This window comes from Elgaria multicarinata, chromosome 3 (assembly GCF_023053635.1).
Source record: "Elgaria multicarinata webbii isolate HBS135686 ecotype San Diego chromosome 3, rElgMul1.1.pri, whole genome shotgun sequence".
Taxonomy (NCBI): domain Eukaryota; kingdom Metazoa; phylum Chordata; class Lepidosauria; order Squamata; family Anguidae; genus Elgaria; species Elgaria multicarinata.
In genome coordinates this window covers 155,145,462-155,171,400 of record NC_086173.1, presented here as the reverse complement: position 1 = coordinate 155,171,400, position 25,939 = coordinate 155,145,462, and the positions used below count along the sequence as shown (strand labels likewise).

General features: G+C 44.7%; 1 protein-coding gene across 1 annotated transcript; it reads right to left on the bottom strand.

Annotated features, from left to right (window-relative positions):
* Nucleotides 1-9,732: 9,732 nt before the first annotated feature.
* Nucleotides 9,733-23,710, bottom strand: LOC134396223 (zinc finger protein 420-like). Its single transcript, XM_063122643.1, has 2 exons — nt 23,681-23,710; nt 9,733-11,785 (listed from the first exon to the last, which is right to left on the bottom strand). The coding sequence occupies exon 2, from the start codon at nt 11,397-11,399 to the stop codon at nt 9,921-9,923; it is 1,479 nt and encodes a 492-aa protein (XP_062978713.1). The 5' UTR covers nt 11,400-11,785; nt 23,681-23,710; the 3' UTR covers nt 9,733-9,920.
* Nucleotides 23,711-25,939: the final 2,229 nt, after the last annotated feature.

The window sequence follows — 25,939 nt, the reverse complement described above, 5'->3', positions numbered from 1 at the left end:
CTCCGGATCGAGGCGAAGGATCCGCCTTCACCTTGATCCTCTTTGCCACGCTCCGCCGGCCACGCTCCGCCGTCCCCCCAATCCTCTTTGCCTCCGCCTTAAGGACAGGCGAAGTTCTAGACCAGAGTTTCTTGACCGAAGCTTTTACGTTCCAAGCTTCCTTACTTACAGGTCCTTCTCCCCAGTGCTCCAAAGGTTAAAATATAGAACCCGGATAATCATGGAATGTTCCTTTTCTTTGCCCAGGCAGGTGCTGAGAAGGACAACGGGAATAAGAAGGAGCCCTGTGAAGTGTCCCTGGAAGCAAGCAGGCATGAAGCAGAACAGGAGACCTTTTGGAACAAAGTAGAACCAAACTGGCGGAAAGGAAATTCATCAAGGACTGGGAAGAAGAAGAAGACATCCTCTGCTTCCGAGAGTCCTGACTTCCATGCATCCCTGATCCTACAGGTTCGCAAACCAAAGGGAAGGAGAAAGAGGGAAGTCTTGGAGGGGTTATACATGAAGATCAATTGAAATCAACAAGATATTATAGAACCCACCCAGGGAAGAAACTGTATCCATGTGTAGTGTGTGGTAAGACGTTCAGTCAAAAGAGTGACCTTAGAATACATCAAAGAACAGACACAGGGGGGAAACCTTTATATATGCATAGACTTCGGAAAGAGCTTCAGGGATAGTGGAAGCCTTACAGATAATGAAAGAATCCATACAGGGCAGACACTAACTGTATAAATGGAATGAGGAAAGAATTTGAGAAGGATTGTTGGACACACAGGGCAGAAATCACTGAAGTGTAAGGAGTGTGGAAAGATTTTCAGCACAACCAGTGACCATAAAAGACATCTGAGAACTCACATGGGGGAGAAACCATATAAATGTACGGAATGTAGAAAGAGCTTCAATATGACCAGTAGCCGTTATGCACATCAGAGGACGCACACAGGAGAGAAACCTTATGAATGCATGGAGTGTAGAAAGCACTTCAGGCATGGTACTGAACTTACTGAACATCAAAGAATCCACACGGGAGAAACCATATGCATGTATGGAGTGTGGAAAGTGCTTCAGAATAAGGCATGGCCTTACTTTACATCAAAAAACACATAGAGGAGACAAACCATATAAATGCATGGAGTGTGGAAAGAGCTTTATTGCTGGCACTCATCTTACTCTACATCAAAGGACCCATACAGAGGAGAAACCATATGCATGTATGGACTGTGGAAAGAGCTTCAGAGTAAGTTCTCACTTAAGGATACATCAAAGAATCCACACAGCAGAAAAACCTTATGAATGCATGAAGTGTGGAAAGAGCTTCAAGGAGAGAGGTAAACTTAGTCAACATCAAAAAATCCACACAGAAGACAAACCATATAAATGCACTGCATGTGGGAAAAGATTTAGACAAAGTCACCATCTTGCTCTACATCAAAGAACTCACACGGGGGAGAAACCATACGAATGCATGGAATGTGGAAAGCGTTTCAGTGACAGCACTGGTCTTACTTGTCATCAAAGAACCCAAACGGGGAAAACCATATCAGTGCATGGAGTGTGGAAAGAGATTTAGTCAAAGCCTGCACCTTGCTCAACATCAAAAAATCCACACAGGAGAGAAATCATATAAATGCATTGAGTGTGGAAAGTGCTTCAGGAACAGCAGTCAGCTTCGGTGCCATCAAAGGACCCATAGAGGGGAATAACCACAGAATTGTATAGAATATTGATAAAGCTTCATTCATCCAAGGCCTTTACTCAAGATCAAAGTACTTTCTCAGGAGTGAAACTATATAAATCAGAATTGTATAAAAAGCTTCATTCAGCGCAAAGTTCTTTCTTTACATGAAAGAACCCATTCAAGATGGAAATTGTTTCAATGTACACAACCTCTGCCCATTTCCAAGCTTTTTTCAATAGTGAAGCGAGACTCCTTGTTTACTGCCAACACGAAACTGTTCTTCCTTTTATTTCCGAAGTAAATCCGGGAAATCATAATGTAATCTATGGACATATATGTACCGAAACATGGGACGAAATAGGTCATGTCTCGCTGTTCTCAACTGACTCCATGACCGCGTTTGGACGTCACTTTAAGCCATGATGGGTTGATAAGCTACTCACAGAAGTGTATTTTGAAAATGAGCTACTGTTATCCCCCATACGATCAGGCACATAAACTTCTGTGTGTAGCTTGTTGAGCTAGTGTGCGTCATAGAATCATAGAATAGCAGAGTTGGAAGGGACCTACAAGGCCATTGAGTCCAACTTCCTGCACAATGCAGGAATCCACCCTAAAGCATCCCTGAGAGATGGCTGTCCAGCTGCCTCTTGAAGGCCTCTAGGGTGGGAGAGCCCACAACCTCCCTAGGAAACTGGTTCCATTGTCGTACTGCTCTAACAGTCAGGAAGTTTTTCCTGATGTCCAGCCGGAATCTGGCTTCCTTTAACTTGAGCCCGTTATTCCGTGTCCTGCACTCTGGGAGGATCGAGAAGAGATCCTGGCCCTCCTCTGTGTGACAACCTTTCAAGTATTTGAAGAGTGCTCTCATGTCTCCCCTCAAGCTTCTCTTCTCCAGGCTAAACATGCCCAGTTCTCTCAGTCTCTCTTCATAGGGCTTTGTTTCCAGACCCCTGATCATCCTGGTTGCCCTCCTCTGAACACGCTCCAGCTTGTCTGTGTCCTTCTTGAATCGTGGAGCCCAGAACTGGACGCAGTACTCTAGATGAGGCCTAACCAGGGCCGAATAGAGAGGAGCCAGTACCTCACGTGATTTGGAAGCTATACTTCTATTAGCCCAGAACTGAGTCACTTGCCCCTTGTCCGTCTGCGGTCATATTGCCCCAGCAGTGGCCCTGTTTCACCCATTGCCATCCTGTTTCAACTAGTGCTGTGACAAGAGCAAGAAAAGGTGTAGTCCTTAACAAACAAGAATACAATACTCAACCCAAAGTTAAGGGTATATATACAATGAAACCATAATATTTAATATACGATCATGTAAAATACAAATGAAAAATAATGTCACATTAAAAGTACAATAGCATATTGCGCAGACCAATATGTGTCTAAAACTTCATAGGAAGAGGCCAAACGCGTTTCGACTGAAAAGGTCTTCGTCAAGTGACAATCGTACACAAGGGTTTTTTTAATTGAAATTTAAAAATAAAAAGGCAGCTGGCCGACCAGCAGCAAACCCCATTCACAGCAGCACCAGCAGCTTGCAGCAGAGTGAGGATGCAGTCAGAAAAGATCTTGAGGGAAGAGGAGAATGTGTCACACAGTGTAGCAAAAGCTTCAAAGCACAGGAAATGCTACAAAACTAGGAGTAAGTGAATTTCACATACATTGAATGTTTCACTTGATCTTTATTTCACTGATTTTAACATTAAGATGTTATGTAGAACATATTTGTCTTAATTATGTGCTGTAAAATCAGACACAAGACCAAGGCCATGTTCAGGTGGGCGTTGTCCTTTTTGGTTTCCAAAATAAGGTTAACCTAGTACCAAAGTCTCTCCTATCTTTCCGTTTCCCTTCCCAGGTGTCCAGACGGTAAGTCCTCTGGCTGGCACCCTTCTCCTTCCGCACATTGAAATGCCAAACGAAAACTACCCAAACCATTTTACCTTTTCCTCTCGCCAGCTATGCTGCCCTAATACACTTATTTCGGAAAATAGCCAACCATCAGTTGCATGTTGCCTGACAGACATTGGTAAAGAGCCTCTGAACCAAGCCTATGTGTCTCATGTTCAAATCTTCCACTACCACAACACACACACACACACTTTCCAGAGACACATCAGTGGTGTGAGAGGAATAATGGTGAAGAAAATTCCCGGAAAGTGTCCTTTTATTCCTAAGGGGTAAGAAAAGAAAAATCTCAAGACTTTTCTGAGAAACATAGCTTCTAAAACATTTTGGCTCAGCCCTAGTTCATTCATTTATTACTGCATTTATATCCTGCGTTTTTTCCTCTAAGAAACCCAAGGCGGCATACATAATCCTCCTCCTCTCCACTTTATCCTCACAACAACCCTATGAGGTGGGTTGGGCTGAGAGTCTGTGACTGGCCCAAAGTCACCCAGTGGGTCTCCATGGCCATGTGGGGACTAGAACCTGGATCTCCCAACTCCCAGTCTGACACTCTAGCCACAACACCATGTCGAGGAACTCAAGCTGGGTGGTTCTTTTACCTATGCCCACAGGTATAGGAAAAAGGCTCTATAAATCATTCCTGCGTAACCACAATTTTTTAAGACTGAAGCTACTTTCACAACTCATAGCTGGTGTTGAAATCATGTCACAAGACGGTGTCAACACAGGAAGCTAGAGGGTGGAGTAAGATGTTTTCAAAGCAAGCTAACCGTAAAAGGAAACAGATGGGAGATTTGGTTGCTGTAACTATTGCAATACCCATTTATGTATTGTTTTTCTAATCAGAGAAGTACTTACACTCTGTTCATGCCTAAATGCATTGATTCTCATTGGTTATTGTATTGCAGAACTGTATTATGATTGGTGGGAAGGTTCTGCCATTGTATCTCAGGGGAACGGACCCTATAAATATGTTAGCCTTTCCTGAAATTGTTGGGCAGTTCCTCAGGTCTTCTGAGACTGTCACCTTGCAGTGCTGCTTGTAATAAACCTTCTAAAGAGAGAGAAATTGTGTCTTGCGAGTCTGTGACCACAACCACACTGGTTTATTCTTCAGGGTTCAGCACCTTCCCTAGGATCTTCCCAATTTCTGAGGGGTGATTGTGGCTACGTCTTAAGTCTCTAGTGCAGATGCTCCTTCCCTGAAAGCTGTAAAAGGTGCAAGGCGGGGGGGGGCAGTGTTGCATCCAGCTCTAGGTAAGTCGTGGTGCTAACGCTGTGCCAAAACCTCTCCTCCAATTTCCTAAAAGTTTTCTTCCACCATGAAGGAAGCTTCCATTTTTCTACCTCATTCTCAGGGTATTTCATAAGTCATTGTGAATGAGTGTTGGTGTTTTTCACCTTACCTAATCACTGTGAGGTGGCCGTGGGTACTTTCCCTATTTTCCTTTGCATGACACATCACACCTTTGCCCTTCAGTCTCCCAGGCTGCCTGCACTTCCTGATCTGAAAAGGGCCTATGGGAGGAATAAATTCAAGACACCTTCACCTAAGTGGGAAGTGCGGGACGCCGAGTGTCATGATTCCAAGCCCTCCCACTGGTGCGAGATAATAAAGACACCTGCAGTGTAATCCACAAAGCTTTATTCAACAAATCAACAACTACAGCAGGACCGTTTCCTACAGTCCAAGGGGCACTGTAGCACATGGAGAATCTTTTGGGGAAAGCCTCTCGCAATCCGATACCCTGAGAGTCTCTCACCTCCTCTCAACCCTGTCAACGTGTGGCAGACTCTGGGATCTATGAATTTTGACATCCCTTCCCCTTCAGACAAAGACTGAGTTCGCAGGTGTCTCTGAACTGTCTGCATTCTCCGCGATAAGCTCGTCAGAAGATTCATCCTTGACTCCTGAAGAGTCTTGGTGAAACTCCTCCCGTACTTCCTGCATTGGCTGGTAAATTCCTGGTTCTTCTCCTCCAGATTATGAGTCCAACTGACACCCCCCCAAGCCCCTTCCCTGCCCCCCTAGGAAGAGTAAACTTGATCCTGTCACCAAGGGGTCCACAGGCTGTCAGAGAGATGACTGCACAATGAAAGGCAGGACATTCAAATACACTCCTCAGCCATCTCATAAGTAAGGTAAGCACAAGAACCCTGAACCAAACCCATGAGAACTTCACCAACATTTCTTCTCTGAACTGCTTTTCAAAAGCAATTTCTATCAAATTGAATGAGAATGGTTGAAAAATACGTGGGAGAATTTGGGGGGGGGGGCAGCACAAGTTAAAACAGGCTACTATGATGTTGTCAATGGGTGAAACGGCCATTGTTGGGGCAGAAGGACTGCAACAGGGCAGGCTGTGGGCAGATGAGATGATGCACACCAGCTCACGAAGCTATGCACAGTAGCTTGTCTGGTCCTGTGGGGGATAACAGTAGCTTATATTCAAAATAACCTATGGTACGTGGCTTTGGATGACACAGGCCGTAGCTAGACCTAAGGTTTATCCCAGGATCATCCCAGCCTGAGCGCTGGATGCCTTGTGTGGCACTTAGATGAACAGGTTTGACCTAAGGACAATCCTGGGATAAACCTTAGGTCTAGCTACGGCCACAGTCTCCCTATGAAGAGAGACTGAAACAACTGAGCATGTTTAGCCTGGAGAAGAGAAGATTGAGAGGAGATATGAGAGCACTCTTCAAATACTTAAAAGGTTGTCACACAGAGGAGGGCCAGGTTCTCTTCTCGATCCTCCCAGATTGCAGGACACAGAATAATGGGCTCAAGTGACAGGAAGCCAGATTCCAGCTGGACATCAGGAAGAACTTCCTGACTGTTAGAGCCGTACGACAATGGAATCAGTTACCTAGGGAGGTTGTGTGTTCTCCCACACTAGAGGCATTCAAGAGGCAGATGGACAACCATCTGTCCGGGATGCTTTAGGGTGGATTCCTGCACTGAGCAGGGGGTTGGACTCGATGGCCTTGTAGGCCCCTTCCAACTCTACTATTCTACGATTCTAAATCAACAGTTGATTAAATAGTCCACGGTAGACTATTGTGTCGTCTGGTGGGAAAAGCCACGCCACGGTTATTGCTAGAACGTAACCAGCGCAATTAAGAGTGCAGAGTTGGTTATCTGCACAGCCGTTGAATACTGTGGCGTGTGGCGGGCTCCGTGGTTTAATTCCCCCGTCTACAGAGTTGTGAGGCAAGAGGGGCAGAACCCCCCCCCCCCGCCGCTCTTATCTAAAGGGGGCGCTGAAGGCAGGGGAAATAATCCCGTCCGGGAAGCACTTTTGCAGCTGCCAATCCTACCATCCATCGGTGGGGAGCCATGCACTTTCTGGGACGGGCGCATGCTGTCCCTGGGTGGGGCACTGCCATTTGCGGTGCCCCTCATGCCCCCCTATCCCTTCCACAGAGGGAAAGTGCTGGCGACTGGGTATGCAAAGAACTCCTGCTCCGTTCGCAGCACTTTGCGGTGAACAGGGGCGCAGGGGTGAGCGCATTCTCCTGCGTCCCCATCGTCCATTTGCGATTTGTTGCTATGCTGAGGGTGGGGTGGAGGGATTTTTTATTATTATTTATTTAATTTATATGTGGTGCAGAGTAGTAAAGCAGCAGTTTCTGCAGCCGAAACTCTCCCTACGGCCTGAGTTCGATCCCAGCGGAAGCTGGTTTCAGACAGCTGGCTCGGGTCGACTCAGCCTTCCATCCTCCCGAGGTTGGTAAAATGAGTACCCAGTTAGCTGGGGGAAAGGTAATAACGGCCAGGGAAGGCAACGGCAAACCACCCCGCTATAAGGCCTGCCAAGAAAACGTCAGCGAAAGCTGGCGTCCCTCCAAGAGTCAGTAATGACTCAGTGCTTGCACGAGAGGTTCCTTTCTCTTTTTTTTTTTCCATAGCCAAATCTCTTTGGGCAGTTTACAAAGGTTAAAAACAGTGAACATTAAAAAGTATGCAAAATTTTAAAACCATCAAAAATACATTTAAAAAGTATAAAACAATATCCATTTATTTATCTATCTATCTATCTATCTATCTATCTATCTATCTATCAATCAAATGTATATACCACCCCATAGCCGAATCTCTCTGGGCTGTTTACAAAAGTTAAAAGAGCAAACGTTAAAAGTGTACAAAATTTAAAACAGTCAAAAATATAAAACAGTATCCATTTTAAACAACAACAGTTCTGGGGGCTATTAAAAAGCAGACTTCGCATATGTTGTTAAATGCCTGGGAGAAGAGAAAGGTCTTGACCTGGCGCTGAAAAGACAACAATGTTGGCGCCAGGAGAGCCTCGTCGGGAAGATCATTCCATAATTGGGGGGCCACCACTGACAAGGCCCTCTCCCTTGTTGCCATCCTCTGAGCTTCCCTTGGAGTAAACAACAACAGTTCTGGGATCCATTAAAAACAAACAAACTTAGCATATGTTGTTAAATGCTGTTAAATGCATTGTCAAGAGCGACTCTCCTGATGGTTCTCTCCGTCCTCGGCATAGCAAGAAACAGGCAGGGACATGTAGTGGAAGGGTACTATTCCCGATCCTGGAACGGTTTCCCTCCACCACGCGTCCTCGCCCATTTGTTTCGAGGCCAAGGGCAGAGAGAGAGGATGCCGACAGCTCTCTCGGCCTTCAGCCTCGAAACTAACGAGGAAGGAGGCAGCAGGGCGGAGTGAGATGACTTGTCAAGTCGACCCGAGCCAGCTGTCTGAGCTGCCGCCTCTTTCACCGCCGGGGCCATGGAAACTAGGAAAGGGCAGCTCCAGCAACCATTGCTAGAGCAGCGCCCTCCTTTCGTTTCTATGGCCCCAGGTGATCCGCCCCCTGGTTCTTTCGGCAGCCAGGGCACATCCCCGCACTGCGGCCACTGCAGCAAGAATCAATGTACAGATCAGCTCCCCTGACAGCAGGGAGGAGGTGGGGGGATGTCTCTTCCCCTCTCCACACCCACCCCATGGAATGGCAATGTACCGATAAGGCAAGGGGGAACCAGTGCTACCATTCAGTGCGGGGGAGCAACAGCCAACTGTCGAGGAAATCACAATGGGTGGTCTGTTTACCTATGCCCACAGGTATAGGAAAACGTATGCCTTGGCCTTTTCATTATAAATCATAAGATTCATGCTTTTAGTGCAACTATTTCTTCGATTCTAAGACACACTTTTCCCCCCATATAAACATCTCTAAAAATGGGGTGCGTCTTAGAATCGCGGGTGTGTCTTAGGGTTGTTGTTTTTCCTGTTGGTGGCACTGAAATTAGTGTGCGTCTTACAATCGATGGCGTCTTACAATCGAAGAAATACGGTAACATATATTAAGATTGCAACCCACTCCTTCGAATCTAACAGTCAAGGTTGAACTGACATGTCGCAAGACTGGATTTCGATGAAAACAGTTAGAGGGTAGAGTGAGATATTTTCGGGAGATAGCTAACCGCAAAAGAAAACAGGTGCAGGTTTCAATACATCTATGTATAGTTTTTAGTCTTAGAATTATTCGACTCTGTACACGCATAACTGCCTTGTGTATTATTGGTTACTGTGATGGCAGGAAGGTTCTGGGAAATTGACCCTATAAGTATGTTAGCTTTGCCTGCAGTTAGTGGGCAGTCCTTCAGAGCCTCTAGGGTTTGCCACCTTGCAGCACGGCAGGCTGCTCGTAGTAAATCTTTTCCAAGGTGAGAGAAATTGTGTCTTGAGAGTCTTTGATCGCCACTCAGCGAACCAAGGGAACCCGCCCTTCTGGGTTCCTCCACACAACCCTGCCCTGATAGCCTACTCCAAGGATGAATTATTAGCATGTCACCCAAGTGCTACATACAGTCATCCGTGGAGTGGACTATCAGGTCAGGGTTAGCCACTGTGTCATCCAAATGCACCCTGTGAGTAGTTTATTAACACATCATGACTTAAAATGACATCTGAACACTGTCATGGAGTCAGTTGAGGACAGGGAGACATTAGCTATTTCTCCCCTCATTTTAGTACACATATCTCCATAGATTACATTTCGATTTCCTGGGGAATGAGCCAGTCATCATCTCTAAAATAAAAGGAACAATGGTTTTCTGTTGGCACTAAGCAGGTGCCTTCTTCACTATTGGAACAGAATCTTGGAAATTGGTGGCGGTTGTGTGAATTGAAACAATTTCTTGCATGGGTTCTTTCATGGAAAGAACTTTGCTCTGATTGAAGCTTTTTGCACTATTCTGATTTATATGGATTCAGTGCTGAGGAAGTACTTTCATATTGAGTAAAGGCTCTTGGATGAATGTAGATTTATCAATATTCTATACAATTCTGTGGTTATTTCTTTGCATGAGTTCTTTGATGTGCCCTAAGGCTACCACTGTTCCTGAAGCTCTTTCCACACTCCATGCATTTAAATGGTTTCTCTCCTGTGTGTGTTCTTTGATGTTGAGCAAGGTGCGGGCTTTGACTAAATCTCTTTCCACACTCCATGCATGGATATGGTTTTTCCCCTGTGTGGGTTCTTTGATGACAAGTAAGGCCAGTGCGGTCACTGAAACGCTTTCCACATTCCATGCATTCGTAAGGTTTCTCCCCAGTGTGAGTTCTTTGATGTTGAGCAAGATGGTGACTTCGTCTAAATCTCTTCCCACATGCAGTGCATTTATATTGTTTGTCTTCTGTGTGGATTTTTTGATGTAGACTAAGATAACTTCTCCCCTTGAAGCTCTTTCCACACTTCATGCATTCATAAGGTTTCTCTCCTGTGTGGGTCCTTTGATGTATAATAAGGGGCGGTCTATGACTAAAGCACTTTCCACACTCCATGCATTTATATGGCTTTTCCCCTGTGTGGGTTCTTTGATGAATCCTAATGCAGGAACTTTTTCTGAAGCTCTTTCCACAGACCATACAAGCATATGGTTTCTCCCCTGTGTGGATTCTTTGATGTAAAGTAAGAGTGCCACTCCTACTGAAGCTCTTTCCGCACTCCATGCATTTATATGGTTTCTCTCCTGTATGTGTTTGTTCATGTAAAGTAAGGTTGCTGCATTGACTGAAGCACTTTCCACACTCCATGCATTCATAAGGTTTTTCCCCTGTGTGGATTCTTTGATGTATCCTTAAGTGAAAATTTACTCTGAAGCTCTTTCCACAGTCCATACAAGCATATGGTTTCTCCCCTGTGTGGATTCTTTGATGTAAAGTAAGAGCGTCACTCCTACTGTAGCTCTTTCCACACTCCATGCATTTATATGGTTTCTCTCCTGTATGTGTTTGTTCATGTAAAGTAAGGCCGCTTCTTTTACTAAAGCACTTTCCACACTCCATGCATTCATAAGGTTTTTCCCCTGTGTGGGTCCTTTGATGTATCTTAAGGGAATAACTTACTCTGAAGCTCTTTCCACAGTCCATACAAGCATATGGTTTCTCCCCTGTGTGGGTCCTTTGATGTATCTTAAGGGAATAACTTACTCTGAAGCTCTTTCCACAGTCCATACATGCATATGGTTTCTCCCCTGTGTGGATTCTTTGATGTTCAGTAAGTTGAGTACCATTCCTGAAGCTTTTTCCACACTCCATGCATTCATAAGGTTTCTCTCCTGTGTGCGTCCTCTGATGTGCATAACGGCTACTGGTCGTATTGAAGCACTTTCCACATTCCGTACATTTATATGGTTTCTCCCCCATGTGAGTTCTCAGATGTCTTTTATGGTCACTGGTTGTGCTGAAAATCCTTCCACACTCCTTACACTTCAGTGATTTCTGCCCTGTGTGTCCAACAATCCTTCTCAAATTCTTTCCTCGTTCCATTTATACAGTTAGTGTCTGCCCTGTATGGATTCTTTCATTATCAGTAAGGCTTCCACTATCCCTGAAGCTCTTTCGCAGTCTATGCATATAGAAGGTTTCCCCCCTGTGTCTGTTCTTTGATGTATTTTAAGGTCACTCTTTTGACTGAACCTCTTACCGCACACTACACATGGATATAGTTTCTTCCCTGGGTGGGTTCTGCAATATCTTGTTGATTTCAATTGATCTTTATCTATACCCCTTCTTCTCCACATTCCTTGATGGATTTCCTTTGTGCCAGTTTGGATCTACTTTGTTCCAAAAGGTCTCCTGTTCGGCTTCATGCCTGTTTGCTTCTAGGGACACTTCACAGGGCTCCTTATTATTCCCGTTGTCTTTCTCAGCACCTGCTTGGGCAAAGAAAAGGAACGTTATCCGGGTTCTATATTTTAGGCTTTGGAGAACTGGGGAAAAGGACCTGTAAATAAGGAGCCTTGGAACAGAAAAGCTTTGGTCAAGAAACTCTGGTCTAGAACTGTGGACAATTGTTTAATTCACTGAGCAGATTGTAGGAGGAATAAGGAAGTGAGATTTCATTTCCCTTTATGAAATCACAGGGGTCAAGCAATGGGGTGTGGTGCGGAGGCCAAGCACAATCATCTGGAGAGCATTTACCCCTGGCCAGTGCTACCTATGCCAAAATCTGGTAAATAAAAGCTAAACAAAAGAACACAGCCAGAAAAAAAAACATATCCAAGAACCAAGGTTTAAAAATAGCATGTATTAATTTTTTTAAAAAAATATTTTTATTATTGAAACAAACACAAATCAAAATCACTTAATACAAGATATTATCATACCTTACTATCATATATTCAATATTAACCTATTAAACATAATATAATAAACATAACAGTGCTCCCCCCACCTCGGGATCTCACTCTTGTTTCCAAAAACTCATAGTTTCATCTGTTGGTGGAACCCCCCTTCCTTTAGAAAATACAAACTCCAGGAACTTTTTCCATATACTCTCAAAATCATTCGTTTTTACTATGCCTCTTTTCATTTTTATATTACACGTCAATTTATCATTTATAGCAATGTCCCACACTTCTTTATACCATTCTTCAATACAATAATCTCCTGTAATTTTCCAATTCCTAGTTACTATCAACCTCGCAGCTGTCAGCAGGTTCGTTATCAATTCTTTCATTTCTTTATTACATTTAAGATCATCATGCAGTGAGAGTAATGCAATCCTTGGTGTAACTTCTACTTTAAATCCCACAATCTGTTCAATCTCATAAAACACCATCTTCCATAACTTTTGCACATGTATACAATCCCACCACATATGTAAATACGTTCCCTTTTCTCCACAACCTCTCCAACAATCTGCTGAAAGCTGTTTATTAATCTTATTTAATCTAACCGGAGTTAAGTACCACCTCCATACAAGTTTATAGTAATTCTCCTTTATTCTTACTGACATATTTCTCAACACTCTCTGTCTCCATAGTCCATCCCACCTCTGTTGTCCTATTTGTATCTTCAAATCAGTCTCCCAAACCATTTTCCCAGCACTATCCAGCCCTCCTTTCTCAACTAATATATTATATATTTGACTCACTAACCCCTTTATCCCTATATTTTGTCCCTTATCTATTTCTTTTTGTTCAATTAATTCCTCAAATTTCGTCCTCTCTTTACATTCTCCATTTTCTCTTACCCAATTTTTAGTCCATTGTTCTAATTGAAAATAATTTAACCACGTTAATTCCAAATCTCTCAAAACTTCTTCCAACCTCTCTCTTGTATTCATCCCCCTTAACCACTCTCCTAATTTCATTTTATTTATTTCTTTTAAAACTTTGCTTAACCTCATCTTTAAATTTTCAGGAAATTTCTTTAACTTTATCACCGGTGTTAAGGGGGAATTACTTGAAAATAATTCCTTTTTATAATTATCCCAAAGTTCCCAATGGAACTTCAGAAATTGATTATCTAAATCATTAAGCCATTAAGGGGGAGGAGCCAGCGTGCCATGGAGCAATAAGGGAAAAAAAGAACTGCAGATGGACCGGTAGGTTTTTAAGCCTTATCATCTAATTATTTGGGCTGGAAATATTTATTTATTTATTTATTTATTTATTTATTTATTTATCATACTTATACCCCGCTCCTCAGCCAAAAAAGGCTCTCAGAGCGGCTTACACTTAGGAAAAAAGACAGTCCCTGCCCTCAGGCTTACAATCTAATAAAGACATGACACACAAGGAAAAGGAGTCAAGGAGGGAGGGAGGGAGAAGAGAGAAAGAAAGAGAGAGAGAAAGAGAGAGTCCAGCAGGAGCAGGCTCCGATGTTACTTCTGCCTGCTCCTGTCCCCTCGGTCCTTCTTCTTCCCCACAGGGCCAAGATGGCAGTTTGCCCTGTGGGGGGGGGGGAAGAGTCCAGCAGGAGCAGGCCCCGATGTTACTTCTGCCTGCTCCTGTCCCCTCGGTCCTTCTTCTTCCCCACAGGGCCAAGATGGCAGTTTGCCCTGTGGGGGGGGGGGGAAGAGTCCAGCAGGAGCAGGCCCCGATGTTACTTCTGCCTGCTCCTGTCCCCTCGGTCCTTCTTCTTCCCCACAGGGCCAAGATGGCAGTTTGCCCTGTGGGGGGGGGAAGAGTCCAGCAGGAGCAGGCCCCGATGTTACTTCTGCCTGCTCCTGTCCCCTCGGTCCTTCTTCTTCCCCACAGGGCCAAGATGGCAGTTTGCCCTGTGAGGGGGGGGGGAAGAGTCCAGCAGGAGCAGGCCCCGATGTTACTTCTGCCTGCTCCTGTCCCCTCGGTCCTTCTTCTTCCCCACAGGGCCAAGATGGCAGTTTGCCCTGTGGGGGGGGAAGAGTCCAGCAGGAGCAGGCCCCGATGTTACTTCTGCCTGCTCCTGTCCCCTCGGTTCTTCTTCTTCCCCACAGGGCCAAGATGGCAGTTTGCCCTGTGGGGGGGGGGGGAAGAGTCCAGCAGGAGCAGGCCCCGATGTTACTTCTGCCTGCTCCTGTCCCCTCGGTTCTTCTTCTTCCCCACAGGGCCAAGATGGCAGTTTGCCCTGTGGGGGGGGGGAAGAGTCCAGCAGGAGCAGGCCCCGATGTTACTTCTGCCTGCTCCTGTCCCCTCGGTCCTTCTTCTTCCCCACAGGGCCAAGATGGCAGTTTGCCCTGTGGGGGGGGGGAAGAGTCCAGCAGGAACAGGCCCCGAAGTTACTTCTGCCTGCTCCTGTCCCCTCGGTCTTCTTCTTCCCCACAGGGCCAAGATGGCAGTTTGCCCTGTGGGGGGGGGGGGAAGAGTCCAGCAGGAGCAGGCCCCGATGTTACTTCTGCCTGCTCCTGTCCCCTCGGTTCTTCTTCTATCAAATAGTGAAGAACGGTGAAGATTGAATGGGAAACTTTGAGCTACAGAATGGGATTTAAAAGATTAAAGTATTTTGCTGCTTAACGAGTGTATTTGAAGTGGAAGGAAGGTGGCTAGTGGAGAAGTAGCCCCTCCTTGAACTGTTAAGAACGGCTGCGTAAGGAATCTCCCAGACGGAGAGCTTATCTTGAAAGGAATTTTAATTGCAGAGCCATCGTCAGGAGAGATTGATTGATAGCCACCTTTTCAGTAGCAAGTAATAAATCTCGTTAAGCACGGCAGTAAAACCCTTCTGAGCTCGCTGTTTGTTGGATTTAAAAGCGAAACTAATTAGCACCAGCAGTATTTGCAAGCCTATGCCACCCAAAAAAACTGCCCTGGTGGTGAAGCCACGTTGGGTGCAACACGCGTCCAACAATACCATTAAAAGACTTCAAAGAGTTGTTGATCCAGAGCCGGAGACGGAAGAAAAACAAGAAGAATCTGCAATAACGACAAAGGAGTTGAAGATGGCTGCCGGAGCTGGCGCAGAGCCAGCAGGGCAAGAGGAAATGGTGGATCAAATTTCAGCTATGTTGAAAAGTCTTAAAGCTGAACTTTTTATGAAAATTGAAACGGAAATTGACAAAAATAATAAGAGGGTGGATAAGCTGGCAGCAGAAATGGCTATAAGAGACAATCAATTAGGCTTTTTGAAGACAGAGGTTGATCAAGTGAAAAATCAAGTTAAAGAAATTAAGAAGACTCAAAATGATCAAGAGGCGAAATTTAAAGATCAAGATAAGAGACTGATTGATATAGAAGATAACGCACGAAGAGTAAACATGCGCGTTCGTTATATGGTGGAGAAGAAAGGGGAGGACCTCAGGAAGAATATTCTAAGCTGGTTCAAAGAACTAGTCCCAACCCTGCAATTAGCTGAAGAAGATGTGGAGCGTGCTCACAGGGTAGGGGGTTTCAGAAGTGGTGCACCCCCCAGAGATGTTTTGGTGAAATTTTTAAGCTATTACAAGAAAGAGCAATTGATGAAGGAATTAAGAGCATTGGGTGAGCTGAAGTTCCAAGGAGCAACAGTGCAGGTCTTTAATGATTTGTGCCAACAGACTTTGGAATGGAGACGCAGTGTCAAGGTCATAACGGAGGAATTGAAAAAGAAGAAAATTCTTTATGCATGGGGATATCCGATTTTTCTGCTTCTTGAGAGCTTAGGTTTGGGTCCTCAAAGAGATGCTGGTGGCGGTGCAAAAAGTGATGATGAAGAAGAAAGAGGAGCAGTTGGGGTGGTGGTGTAGATGGTTAATATAGCGATGATAAGAAATATATTAATTAGTTCCTGCTGGCTCTGGGTTCCTGGCTTCTTCCCCCCCCCAAAGGGTAAAAAAAAAAATGGCGGAAGTATTAGACTTCCGGGTATATATTGGGGGGAAAAGTGATGGGAGGGAAGGGGGAAGTGGGGTGGGAGGGAAGGGTATGTTTGAGGTGTTGTATGTATATGTGTGTATGTTATGTTTTCAACACGATCGGGATCGAATAGAAGATCAGAGAGCTGAATATGGATAAGAAGTTAAGAATCTCAACGCTCAATGTCAAAGGTCTGGGGGCAGTCGTAAAAAGGAGAAGGATTGAACAATTGTTAAATAAGGATGGTTCTGATATGATATTTCTGCAAGAGACTCATCAAATTAAGGAGAAAAAGAACGTTATTCGATTGAGATGGCCAGTCTATTATGAAGTATCATTGGGGACGTCAAAAAAAAAAAAAGGAGTGGCCATTTTGATTTCAAAAAGAACTGGGTTTATGATGGAGGATATTAAAAAAGATGAGAATGGGAGATATCTCATGATTAAAGGCAAACTGGAGGGGGAAAAATATACTTTGATTAACATGTATGCACCAAACAATAAACAAAAAGAATTTTATGAGGAGGTATTAAGAGAGATGGAAGAATTCAAGGAGGGGTATGTAATTATGGAGGGAGACTTTAACATGGTTATGGACAATAGAGTAGATAGGTCAAATCCCTCTGAGGTAGAAAAGAGAAACAATGTTACTATTTTAAGCAAATTAATTAAAGAGAAGGATTTTGTTGATTCTTGGAGAGTTCTCAGAGGGGCGGACCCAGGATTCACGTTTTATTCTTCAGTCCATCATACATACTCCAGAATTGATCATATTTTTGTATCTAGAGATTTTGTAACCAAGACATGTAGAATGGAATTAGAGACAATCAAGGTATCGGATCATGCACTGGTAAGCTTAGTTTTTGCAGTTAGTAAGGAATATAAAGAAGCATTAAGGTGGAGATTGAATACTAAGATATTTAAGAATGATAAAGTAATTGAGAAAATGCAGAAGGAATTGTCAGAAACATGGGAAATAAATGAGAAAGGGGGAACAAGAACAGCAGTGGTTTGGGATACCATGAAGGCTGTGTTTAGGGGGAACTGTATTAGGGAAACGTGTAAATTAAAAAGACAACAAGAGGCAAGGCAGGCTACTCTAGAAAAAGAGATAATAAAGCTGGAAAAAGAATATTGGCAAACTAAGAATAAACATAAATTAATAGAATTAATGGCACAAAAAAAGGAATTAGAAAACATTAACTTAGAAGAGGTTCAGAGGAATTTAATTTATATGAAAAGGGCATATTTTCAAAATAGTAACAGGAATTCGAAGATGCTTGCCAAACTCACACAGAAAGAAAACGCCAAAAATGGGATAGGGTTAATAAAAAATAAGCAGGGTAATGATTGTCATTTGATGAAGGATAAAATAAAAAATTTTCAGGATTTTTTTGAAGAGTTATACAAGAAAAGAGATACCCAAATGAAGAGGACGGAGGAATATGTGGATAAATTTTTGAAGAAAGGATTAGAAAAAGAACATAAGGAAATAATGGATAATAAAATATTGCAAAGTGAAATAGAGGAGGTTATAGACCAGCTTAAAGCAGGGAAATCACCAGGGGCAGATGGTTTAGGACCAGAGTTTTACAAAAAATTTAAAACCTTAATAGTGCCAAAGTTGCTGAAATTATATAATGCAATAATGGAGGGGGAGAGGATTCCAGAGTCATGGGAGCATTCTATAATAATTTTAATCCCGAAACCAGATAAGGATCTGACTCTCCCCGATTCATATAGACCAATTTCACTAATAAACCAAGATGCAAAAATTTTTTCAGGCATTTTGGCTAAAAGGTTAAATAAATGTATAGCTAAATATGTAGGGGAAGATCAATGTGGTTTTCTAGCAGATAGACAGATGCACACATTAATAGGTAGAGTTTTGAGTGTAATACAGGGGATAAAAAAATCAAGGATTAAGGCGGGTATTTTAGCGTTAGATATTTTTAAGGCTTTTGATTGTGTGAGCTGGCAAACTTTAAAGTTGGTTATAAATAAAATGGGATTTGGTATTAAATTTAGAGCAATAATTGAGCAGTTATACTCTAAGAGCACAGCCGTAGTGGTAGTAAATGATGGAATAACGGACAAGATACGACTAGCTAGAGGGACTAGACAAGGATGCCCACTTTCGCCAGTCCTGTTTGTATTGGTGATGGAATTGTTGGCAAACGCAATAAGAGAGGATGGAGAGATAGAGGGGATAGGTAGTAGTAATAAAATTAAACTGAACATGTTTGCAGATGATACATTGATGACTATCAGAGACCCTTTAGGTAAAATGGAAAGAATTAAACAGCAGTTGAATGATTTTGAGGAAGTTACGGGGTTAAGGATAAACTGGGCAAAATCGGATTTGATGTTATTCAACTATACTAAAAAGGAAGAAAGGGAGTGGGAAGGGAAGGCTTCAGTTTTGAAAAGCAAAGAAAAAATTAAATATTTGGGTGTTAAGATTACAAAAAATTTAGAAGATTTGGGAAGTGAGAATTTAAATGGATTGAAAAAATAATTAGAGGAAGAGTTAAAGAAGTATAAGAAACTGAATCTTTCCTGGTTTGGAAGAATAGCTTTAATAAAGATGAAAATTTTACCTAAGATTAACTTTTTCTTTAGAATGTTACCAATAAGAATTTCAGAGATAGAATTAAAAAGATGGCAGAATCTTATAAATAATTACTGCAATGAAGGGAAGAGATCAAGGATTAATAAAAGTAAATGGTATTTAAGCCAAAAGAGAGGCGGACTGGGTCTCCCAAACCTTGAGTACTACTATCTAGCTAATAGGTTAAGACATGTTGTTGAAGCAATTATAGGGGTAGGGGATTTGAAATGGATGGAGGAAAATACGCTGGGGAATATTGAGTTGAAATTGCAAAATGTGTTTTTTAAGCAAAAAGGGAAGGGTAAATGGCTTAATGATTTAGATAACCAAAATAGCATGTATTAATGAGAATTAATGTTCCCAAAGCATTACCCCATTATTATTTTTATTTAAATGATTTCTTAGCAGCCTTCCAGGGTGAGCCCTCTCCAGGCGGCTTACAACCGTACATAAAGCACTATAAACATTACAAGCAATCAAAGCAGACAGTAAAATATCAGATAAAAACAATAAAAGTTAACAGTAAAAGTATCTGTAAAGAAAAAGCAAGGGCAGTGGCAGCAAAACAGTATTCACTTATGAGAAGGCCCTAGTAAAATAAAATGACCCTAAGGCCTTCTTAAAAGCCTCTATGGGTGGTGCATGGGGGAACACTTGTGGGAGTTTGTTCCACAGGTGTGGGGCCACTGCTGAGAAGGCCCTCTCCCATGTGATCACCCACCTAATTCCTCTCACTGGTGGGCAGGTCTCTCGTTCTGATCTTAAAGTGCTGGAAGGCTGAAATGGGTGAAGTACAGACAATCTCTTGTTCATACACACATACATACAACGTGCATGTGAATGTCTAAAATTCAAGAAACAAATATTAGAGGGAGAAAAGACACGGGAAGATGGCATTGTGTGTTGGGGGAAGGAAGCAGGGGATGCACAGTGGCGGACCATCGAAAGTGAACACAAAGGCAGAGAGAAGTCTCAGGAGGGTGTGAAAGAATTTACTGATGAAAGAGCTTTTCATCAATAAAATCTTGTACAGCATCCTGGGACTACTTTCTCCCTTTGTGTTTTCCTTTAGGTAGCCACAGAGTTAAAATACATGCAATAATGCATTTTTTTAAAAAAAATAAACATAGAAATGAAACCTGAAATGTTTTTGCTCAGACTTGTGGAGGCAGTGACAGACTTTGTATTTCTGGGCGCAAAGATTTCTGCAGATGCTGACTGCAGCCAGGAAATCAGAAGACGTTTACTTCTTGGGAGGAGAGCAATGATAAATCTCGATAAAATAGTTAAGAGCAGAGGCACCACACTGACAGCAAAGGTCCGCATAGTTAAAGCAATGGTGTTCCCCGTAGTAGCCTATGGCTGCGAGAGCTGGACCATAAGGAAAGCTGAGCGAAGGAAGATAGATGCTTTTGAGCTGTGGTGTTGGAGGAAAATTCTGAGAGTGCCTTGGACTGCAAGAAGATCAAACCAGTCCATACTCCAGGAAATAAAGCCAGACTGCTCACTTGAGGGAATGGTATTAAAGGCAAAACTGAAGTACTTTGGCCACATAATGAGAAGACAGGACACCCTGGAGAAGAGGCTGATGCTAGGGAAAGTGGAAGGCAAAAGGAAGAGGGGCCGACCGAGGGCAAGATGGATGGATGATATTCTGGAGGTGACAGACTTGACCTTGGGGGAGCTAGGGGTGGCGTCAGCCGACAGAAAGCTCTGGTGTGGGCTGGTCCATGAAGTCACGAAGAGTCGGAAGCGACTGAATGAATAAACAAGAAAAAATGGACGATCAAGTAAAAGAAAAGGCACTGGTATTTCAATATATGACAACAGCGGCAAAACTACTATATGCAAAATATTGGAAGAAAACACAGGTACCAACAACGGAAGAATGGCTCCTCAAGGTGCTAGAACTGGCAAAGATGGCAAAATTAACGGCGTTGGTAAAAGAAAGAACAATAGCTTCTTATGTAATGGACTGGAAACTTCTTATTGAGTACCTACAAGAATTGCAAAAAGATGATTTATTTGTATGTGGATTTTTTTTATATAGACTGTGTTTTTGTCTTTATTATAAGCAGTTGCTTGCTACTAAGTAATTCTGATATGGCTAACTAGAAATGATTGAAGTTTGTCGTCTGACATGACGATTGCTCTAAATGGAATATAGCCTTATGTATTTGTGGGTATTTTAGTACTTGTATGCGTTGTGATGTAGTTTGTATAGTTTGTATTGTTTTTTACCTTTCCCTGCGTGTCTTATTTTTTGTAGAAAATACATAAAAGTATTAATTATAAAATCTTGTACAGCATCCTGAGACTACTTTCTCCCTTTGTGTTTTCCCCTAAGTAGCCACAGAGGTGTGGGGTGGGGAGGTACATGGAGACGCTCCTTCCCTGGGTAGCATTTGCCAACCCCACAATCATCCCACCTACGGCCACTTTGGGTGAATAGAAGCCAAGCCATAAAAGAAAAAAAATGCAGGCAAAATAGAACGCAATAATGAGAGTTAAACAGCAACAACATAGGACTGACAACACCTCTCTGTAAGCACACAGACACATTTGAGGAATCCCAACGTACTTTTGTGAGTGCCCCAAAATTCAGAAATCCACACGTGAAGCTTTTGCCAGTCACTTACATGTGAGCTGCAGGATTAGGCTGTGAATGCCTGAAATGAGAGGGAAACTGATATATGCAATGAGGGGTATTCACACAATGTACCTGGGATTTTCAGCAGTCTTGAATACGAGAATTGGAGTTTGGGCATAGTGGTAAAAAACGGGATGAGGGAAGAAACAAAGACGAGAAATTTGGCCCGGAGTCCCAGACATGATCTCTTTAGATTAGGCAGAGCAGTCTCAAAATGGAGGTTTATAAACTGAATAAATTTGCGATGTAGCCCCAAAGATGAGGGGTGGGGAGGTACAACAACCGCTCTTTGCCTGGGAAGCATTTGCCAAGCCCACAACAATACCACTTGTGCCAACGCTGGATTAATAGAAGCCAAACCAAAGACGGGGGAAAAATAGAATGCATTAATGAGAGTTAATATACCCAAATTCTTTCCAAGTACACAACCTTAATTTAGGGTGACCCTATGAAAAGGAGGACAGGGCACTTGCATCTTTAACAATTGTATAGGAAAGGGAATATCAGAAGGTGTCATTTGTATGCATGCAGCACCTGGTAAAATTCCCTCTTCATCACAACAGTTAAGCTGCAGGAGCCCTGCCGTCTTTTGTATCTGGTCATGCTAGAAAGGGCTCCTGCAGCTTTCACTGTTGTGATGAAGAGGGAACTGATATTTAAAAATAACATAGGGGAGGGTGGGGAGCTGCAAGGAGAACCTACTGGTCTAGGAAGCTTTTCCCAACCCCACAACCACACCACCTATGCCCACATTTGGTGAATAGAAGCCAAAACAAGAACATTGCAGACAAAATAGAATGCATTAATCAAAGTTAACGCAACCGAAGTGTTTCCCAATATACAGTCTTAATCAGAGAGAGAGAGAGATCTAAGGACGCAAAATAGCAACATAGGACTAACAACAGGTCTCTTTAACCACACATACACATTTGAGGAATCCCAAAGTACTTTTGAGAGCATTCAAAAATGCAGAAATCCACTGACATGTGAGCTGCAGGATTCAGTTGTGAACACCTGAATAGTGAGGGAAGTCCAGAAATTTGGCCCCCGGGTCACAGCCATGAGGTCTGCAGAGAAGACAGACCAGTCTCAAAATGGAGGGTTATATCCTGAATGACTTTTCCAGTGGCCGGTGCTGTAGGTATCAGATTACACCTCTCAATGTTTTTGGGGAAGGAGAAGCAATGGCTGATCTTCCTTCCTTAGAAGCACAAAGGCCGGCGGCCTTTATTCATTATTATTATTATTATTATTATTATTATTATTATTATTATTATTATTTATATAGCACCATCAATGTACATGGTGCTGTACAGAGTAAAACAGTAAATAGCAAGACCCTGCCGCATAGGCTTACATTCTAATAAAGTCATAGTAAAGCAATAAGGAGGGGAAGAGAATGCAAACAGGCACAGGGTAGGGTAAAACTAACAGTATAAAGTCTGCACAACATCAAGTTTTAAAAGCTTTAGGAAAAAGAAAAGTTTTTAGTTGAGCTTTAAAAGCTGCGATTGAACTTGTAGTTCTCAAATGTTCTGGAAGAGCGTTCCAGGCATAAGGGGCAGCAGAATAAAATGGACAGAGCGGAGCAAGGGAAGTAGAGGCCCTTGGGCAGGTGAGAAACATGGCGTCAGAGGAGCGAAGAGCACGAGCGGGGCAATAGTGTGGTGGAACAGAGCAGAAACTGGGGGAACCGGATATATAATCTGGGTACTTCCAAAATTTAACTGGGGGTGTCTGAATTTTTGAATGTCAACATTTAGCAGTGTTTTTACTTTCGGGAGGATAGAGCAGGAGTGCAGAGAAATAATATAAAAATAAATAATAAAACATGAACAAACACAATCTTTACCTGTACAATGGGAGAAAGATTACCCTTTTTCTCCCTGAAGGAGTTCAGAGCAGCGCACATGGTTCTCCCACCACCCCGTATCTTCACAACAACCCAGTGAGGTAGATCCGCCTGAAAGCGTTACTGGCGGAAGATCACCCCATGAGCCCTCTGTCGAAGTGGGGACGTGAGCCTGGGTGTCTCTCCGGCCTCTGCCCGACGCCATAACCACGAACCCCGCAGAGAACGCCATCTTGGTCGTGCAAGAGAAACGGTGCAGATGTTCCGGGCTGATTCTGCAGCTGGATTGCAGGGCTCAGCCCCCCTGGACCCCCAAACCGCCCTCCAGAGCAAAATCTTACCCCCCACACGTCTCCTCCTCCACCTCCCAGCCCCACATCGCATTGCATTGCATTTTACCTCTTTCTCCGGCCGTGCACCCGCCTCCCCAAGGAGACCCACGAGGCCCTTTTCCCCTCCCGGAAGAGGAATGCGGGAGCCTGGCTTTTGTCTTTCCCGCACATTTTAAAAACATTTCCTGCCTCTCTAGGAGCCAGAAATAGAGCTCAGTTCGTTTAACTCTTGGTATTTCATAGGCTATATCTCTCTTCCTTTTGCTTGAAATAACTGTACCTTTCTTTTTCTGGTCTATTGACTGTAAACATTGGCGTGCGCACAGGGGATTCAGAGGGTTCAATTGAACCCCCTAATGTGCTGCCACCGCCATGTTGTTTCCCCCGTCCCTGCTGAGCAAGCCGCCCTCCACCCCCGCCCGCTGCTGCTCCCAGAGCCACTCTAGCAGCTCTCTAGGGAGAAACGACTGGGCGGGCGAGAGATCCGCCCCTGCGCCTGCCCAGCCGAGCAAAGCAGGGAGGGACGCTCGGGGGGAGGGGCAGCTCCACTCGACACATGTTCATTCAGGCTTCCGGAACGCGCCCGGAAGCTGCTCGCCCCTCCCACAGCTGCAATAGCCGAGGAACACGAGGCGACAGGCGAGGCGAGGGCAGCCAGGAGCACCACGAAGCTACAGGCGAGTTCGTGAAAGTAAGCTATTTTCTTGGTCTGCTAATAGTAGCCATTGGTCCCCCTCACTTTGCCCGTGCCAAAGTAGCTCTGAGTCTAGGATTTCAGGCCCTCGCAGCCTCCTGCGCTTTGTCTCTGCTGGTGTAGGCCGAGAGCCCGGCCGTGAGGCGCGGCAGTGGATGGGCCCACCCTCCGACAGCCCAATGTCACCTGGCAGCTCTGGGTTGCGCTGGTTGGGCTAGCAAGCCGGTCCTGGCTCCACTCTGCGAGCGTACCCGCCGCAGGCCGGGGGGAGAAGAAATAGAGTGGGCCGGGATGAAGCGGTGGAAGGCTTCCCGTTGAAGGCGAAGGAGGTAGGCCGTAGGCGAGGTGGTGCCCGGATGCAGGAGAGGAGGCGGGCCGGCTCCCTCACTGCATGTGTTCGTGCCGGAGCGGCTGCGCCCGTTTATGTGGCTCTGGCGCGAGCGGCTGGCAAGGCGGTTCCAGCCCCTCACTCCGGCCGCGACTCCTCTCACGTGGAAGGCTGTCCGCGCCTCGTGGCACGGCAAAGGAGCTTGGGCAGGCCGGGGAAGAGGGGCCGAAAGGTGCGGCCCGATGGAGGCCGAGGAAGGGAGAGAAAAGCCTACTCTAAGGTAAGGGACTCTCCCACGTGGGGCTTCCTCCTCCTCTGCCGCAGGGAGAGAGAGGGCTCGGATGAGGAAGTTGAGTAGGCCGATGGAAGCCGAGGAAGGGAGCGAAGCCTACTCTAAGGTAATGGGCTCTCTGCTAGGCTGTCCCGGGTGAGCTGGGCCCACTGAAACAAAAAAGGGGGGGCTCCGCTCCCACCCCAACCTCCAAACCTGTGGGCCAAAGCCCATCTTTGTCTGAGTTCAGAATGATCCAGTTCTCAATGGGGAGATTCCCAGCTGCTGTTGATCAGCTCGGGATTCTAATACTGAGCGCGCTTACACCCGAGTAAATCCTGTTGAACCCAATTGGGCTTCTAAGTAGACAAAACAAAGTTGGCAATTTTTCGGGGGGAGGGGGTGAAAATAGCTCCCCTCGCCTAGGGCACCAAATAGTCTGGCACCGGCCCTGGGTTAGGGTGAAGCCACTCGGGTCCGTTTGCTCCGTGGTGATTGGGGTGTCTCCCGCTCCTCCCCATTGCCTCAGCACAGAGCGGCCACTATTATCAGCTCAGCCAGCAGCAGCTAGAGGAAGAAGCAGGAGCCGAGCGCGGTAGGGGCGAGAAGGTTTTCTCTCGTGTTGTGCTGGATGGGGAGAGGGAGGCTGGCTAGCGGGTGGAGGCATGTAGGGCGCACTGCGTTGGGGTGACTGGCTGGGTGGGTGTCGTGCTGGAGGCAAGTGTCACAATTTTGAAGCTGGAGTCTTCATCGTGTGTGTGTGTGTGTGTGTGTGTGTGTGTGTGTGTGTGTGTGTTAGCCAGCTGAAGCCCTTGGCCCAATTTCCTTTCCCTTCACAAGGCACGGAGGAACAGCAATCTGGTGCCACATACGTAAAACACACACACTGCAGCTTCCCTGGGGGTTGCTCCCTGCCCTGGCCCTGCCCGGGCCTCACCTATCTCCAGCCTCGGCGCACACCGCACACGGCTTCCCTGGGAGTTGCTCCCTGTACGGGCCTCGCGCCGGACGCCTCGCCTAACTCCAGCCTCAG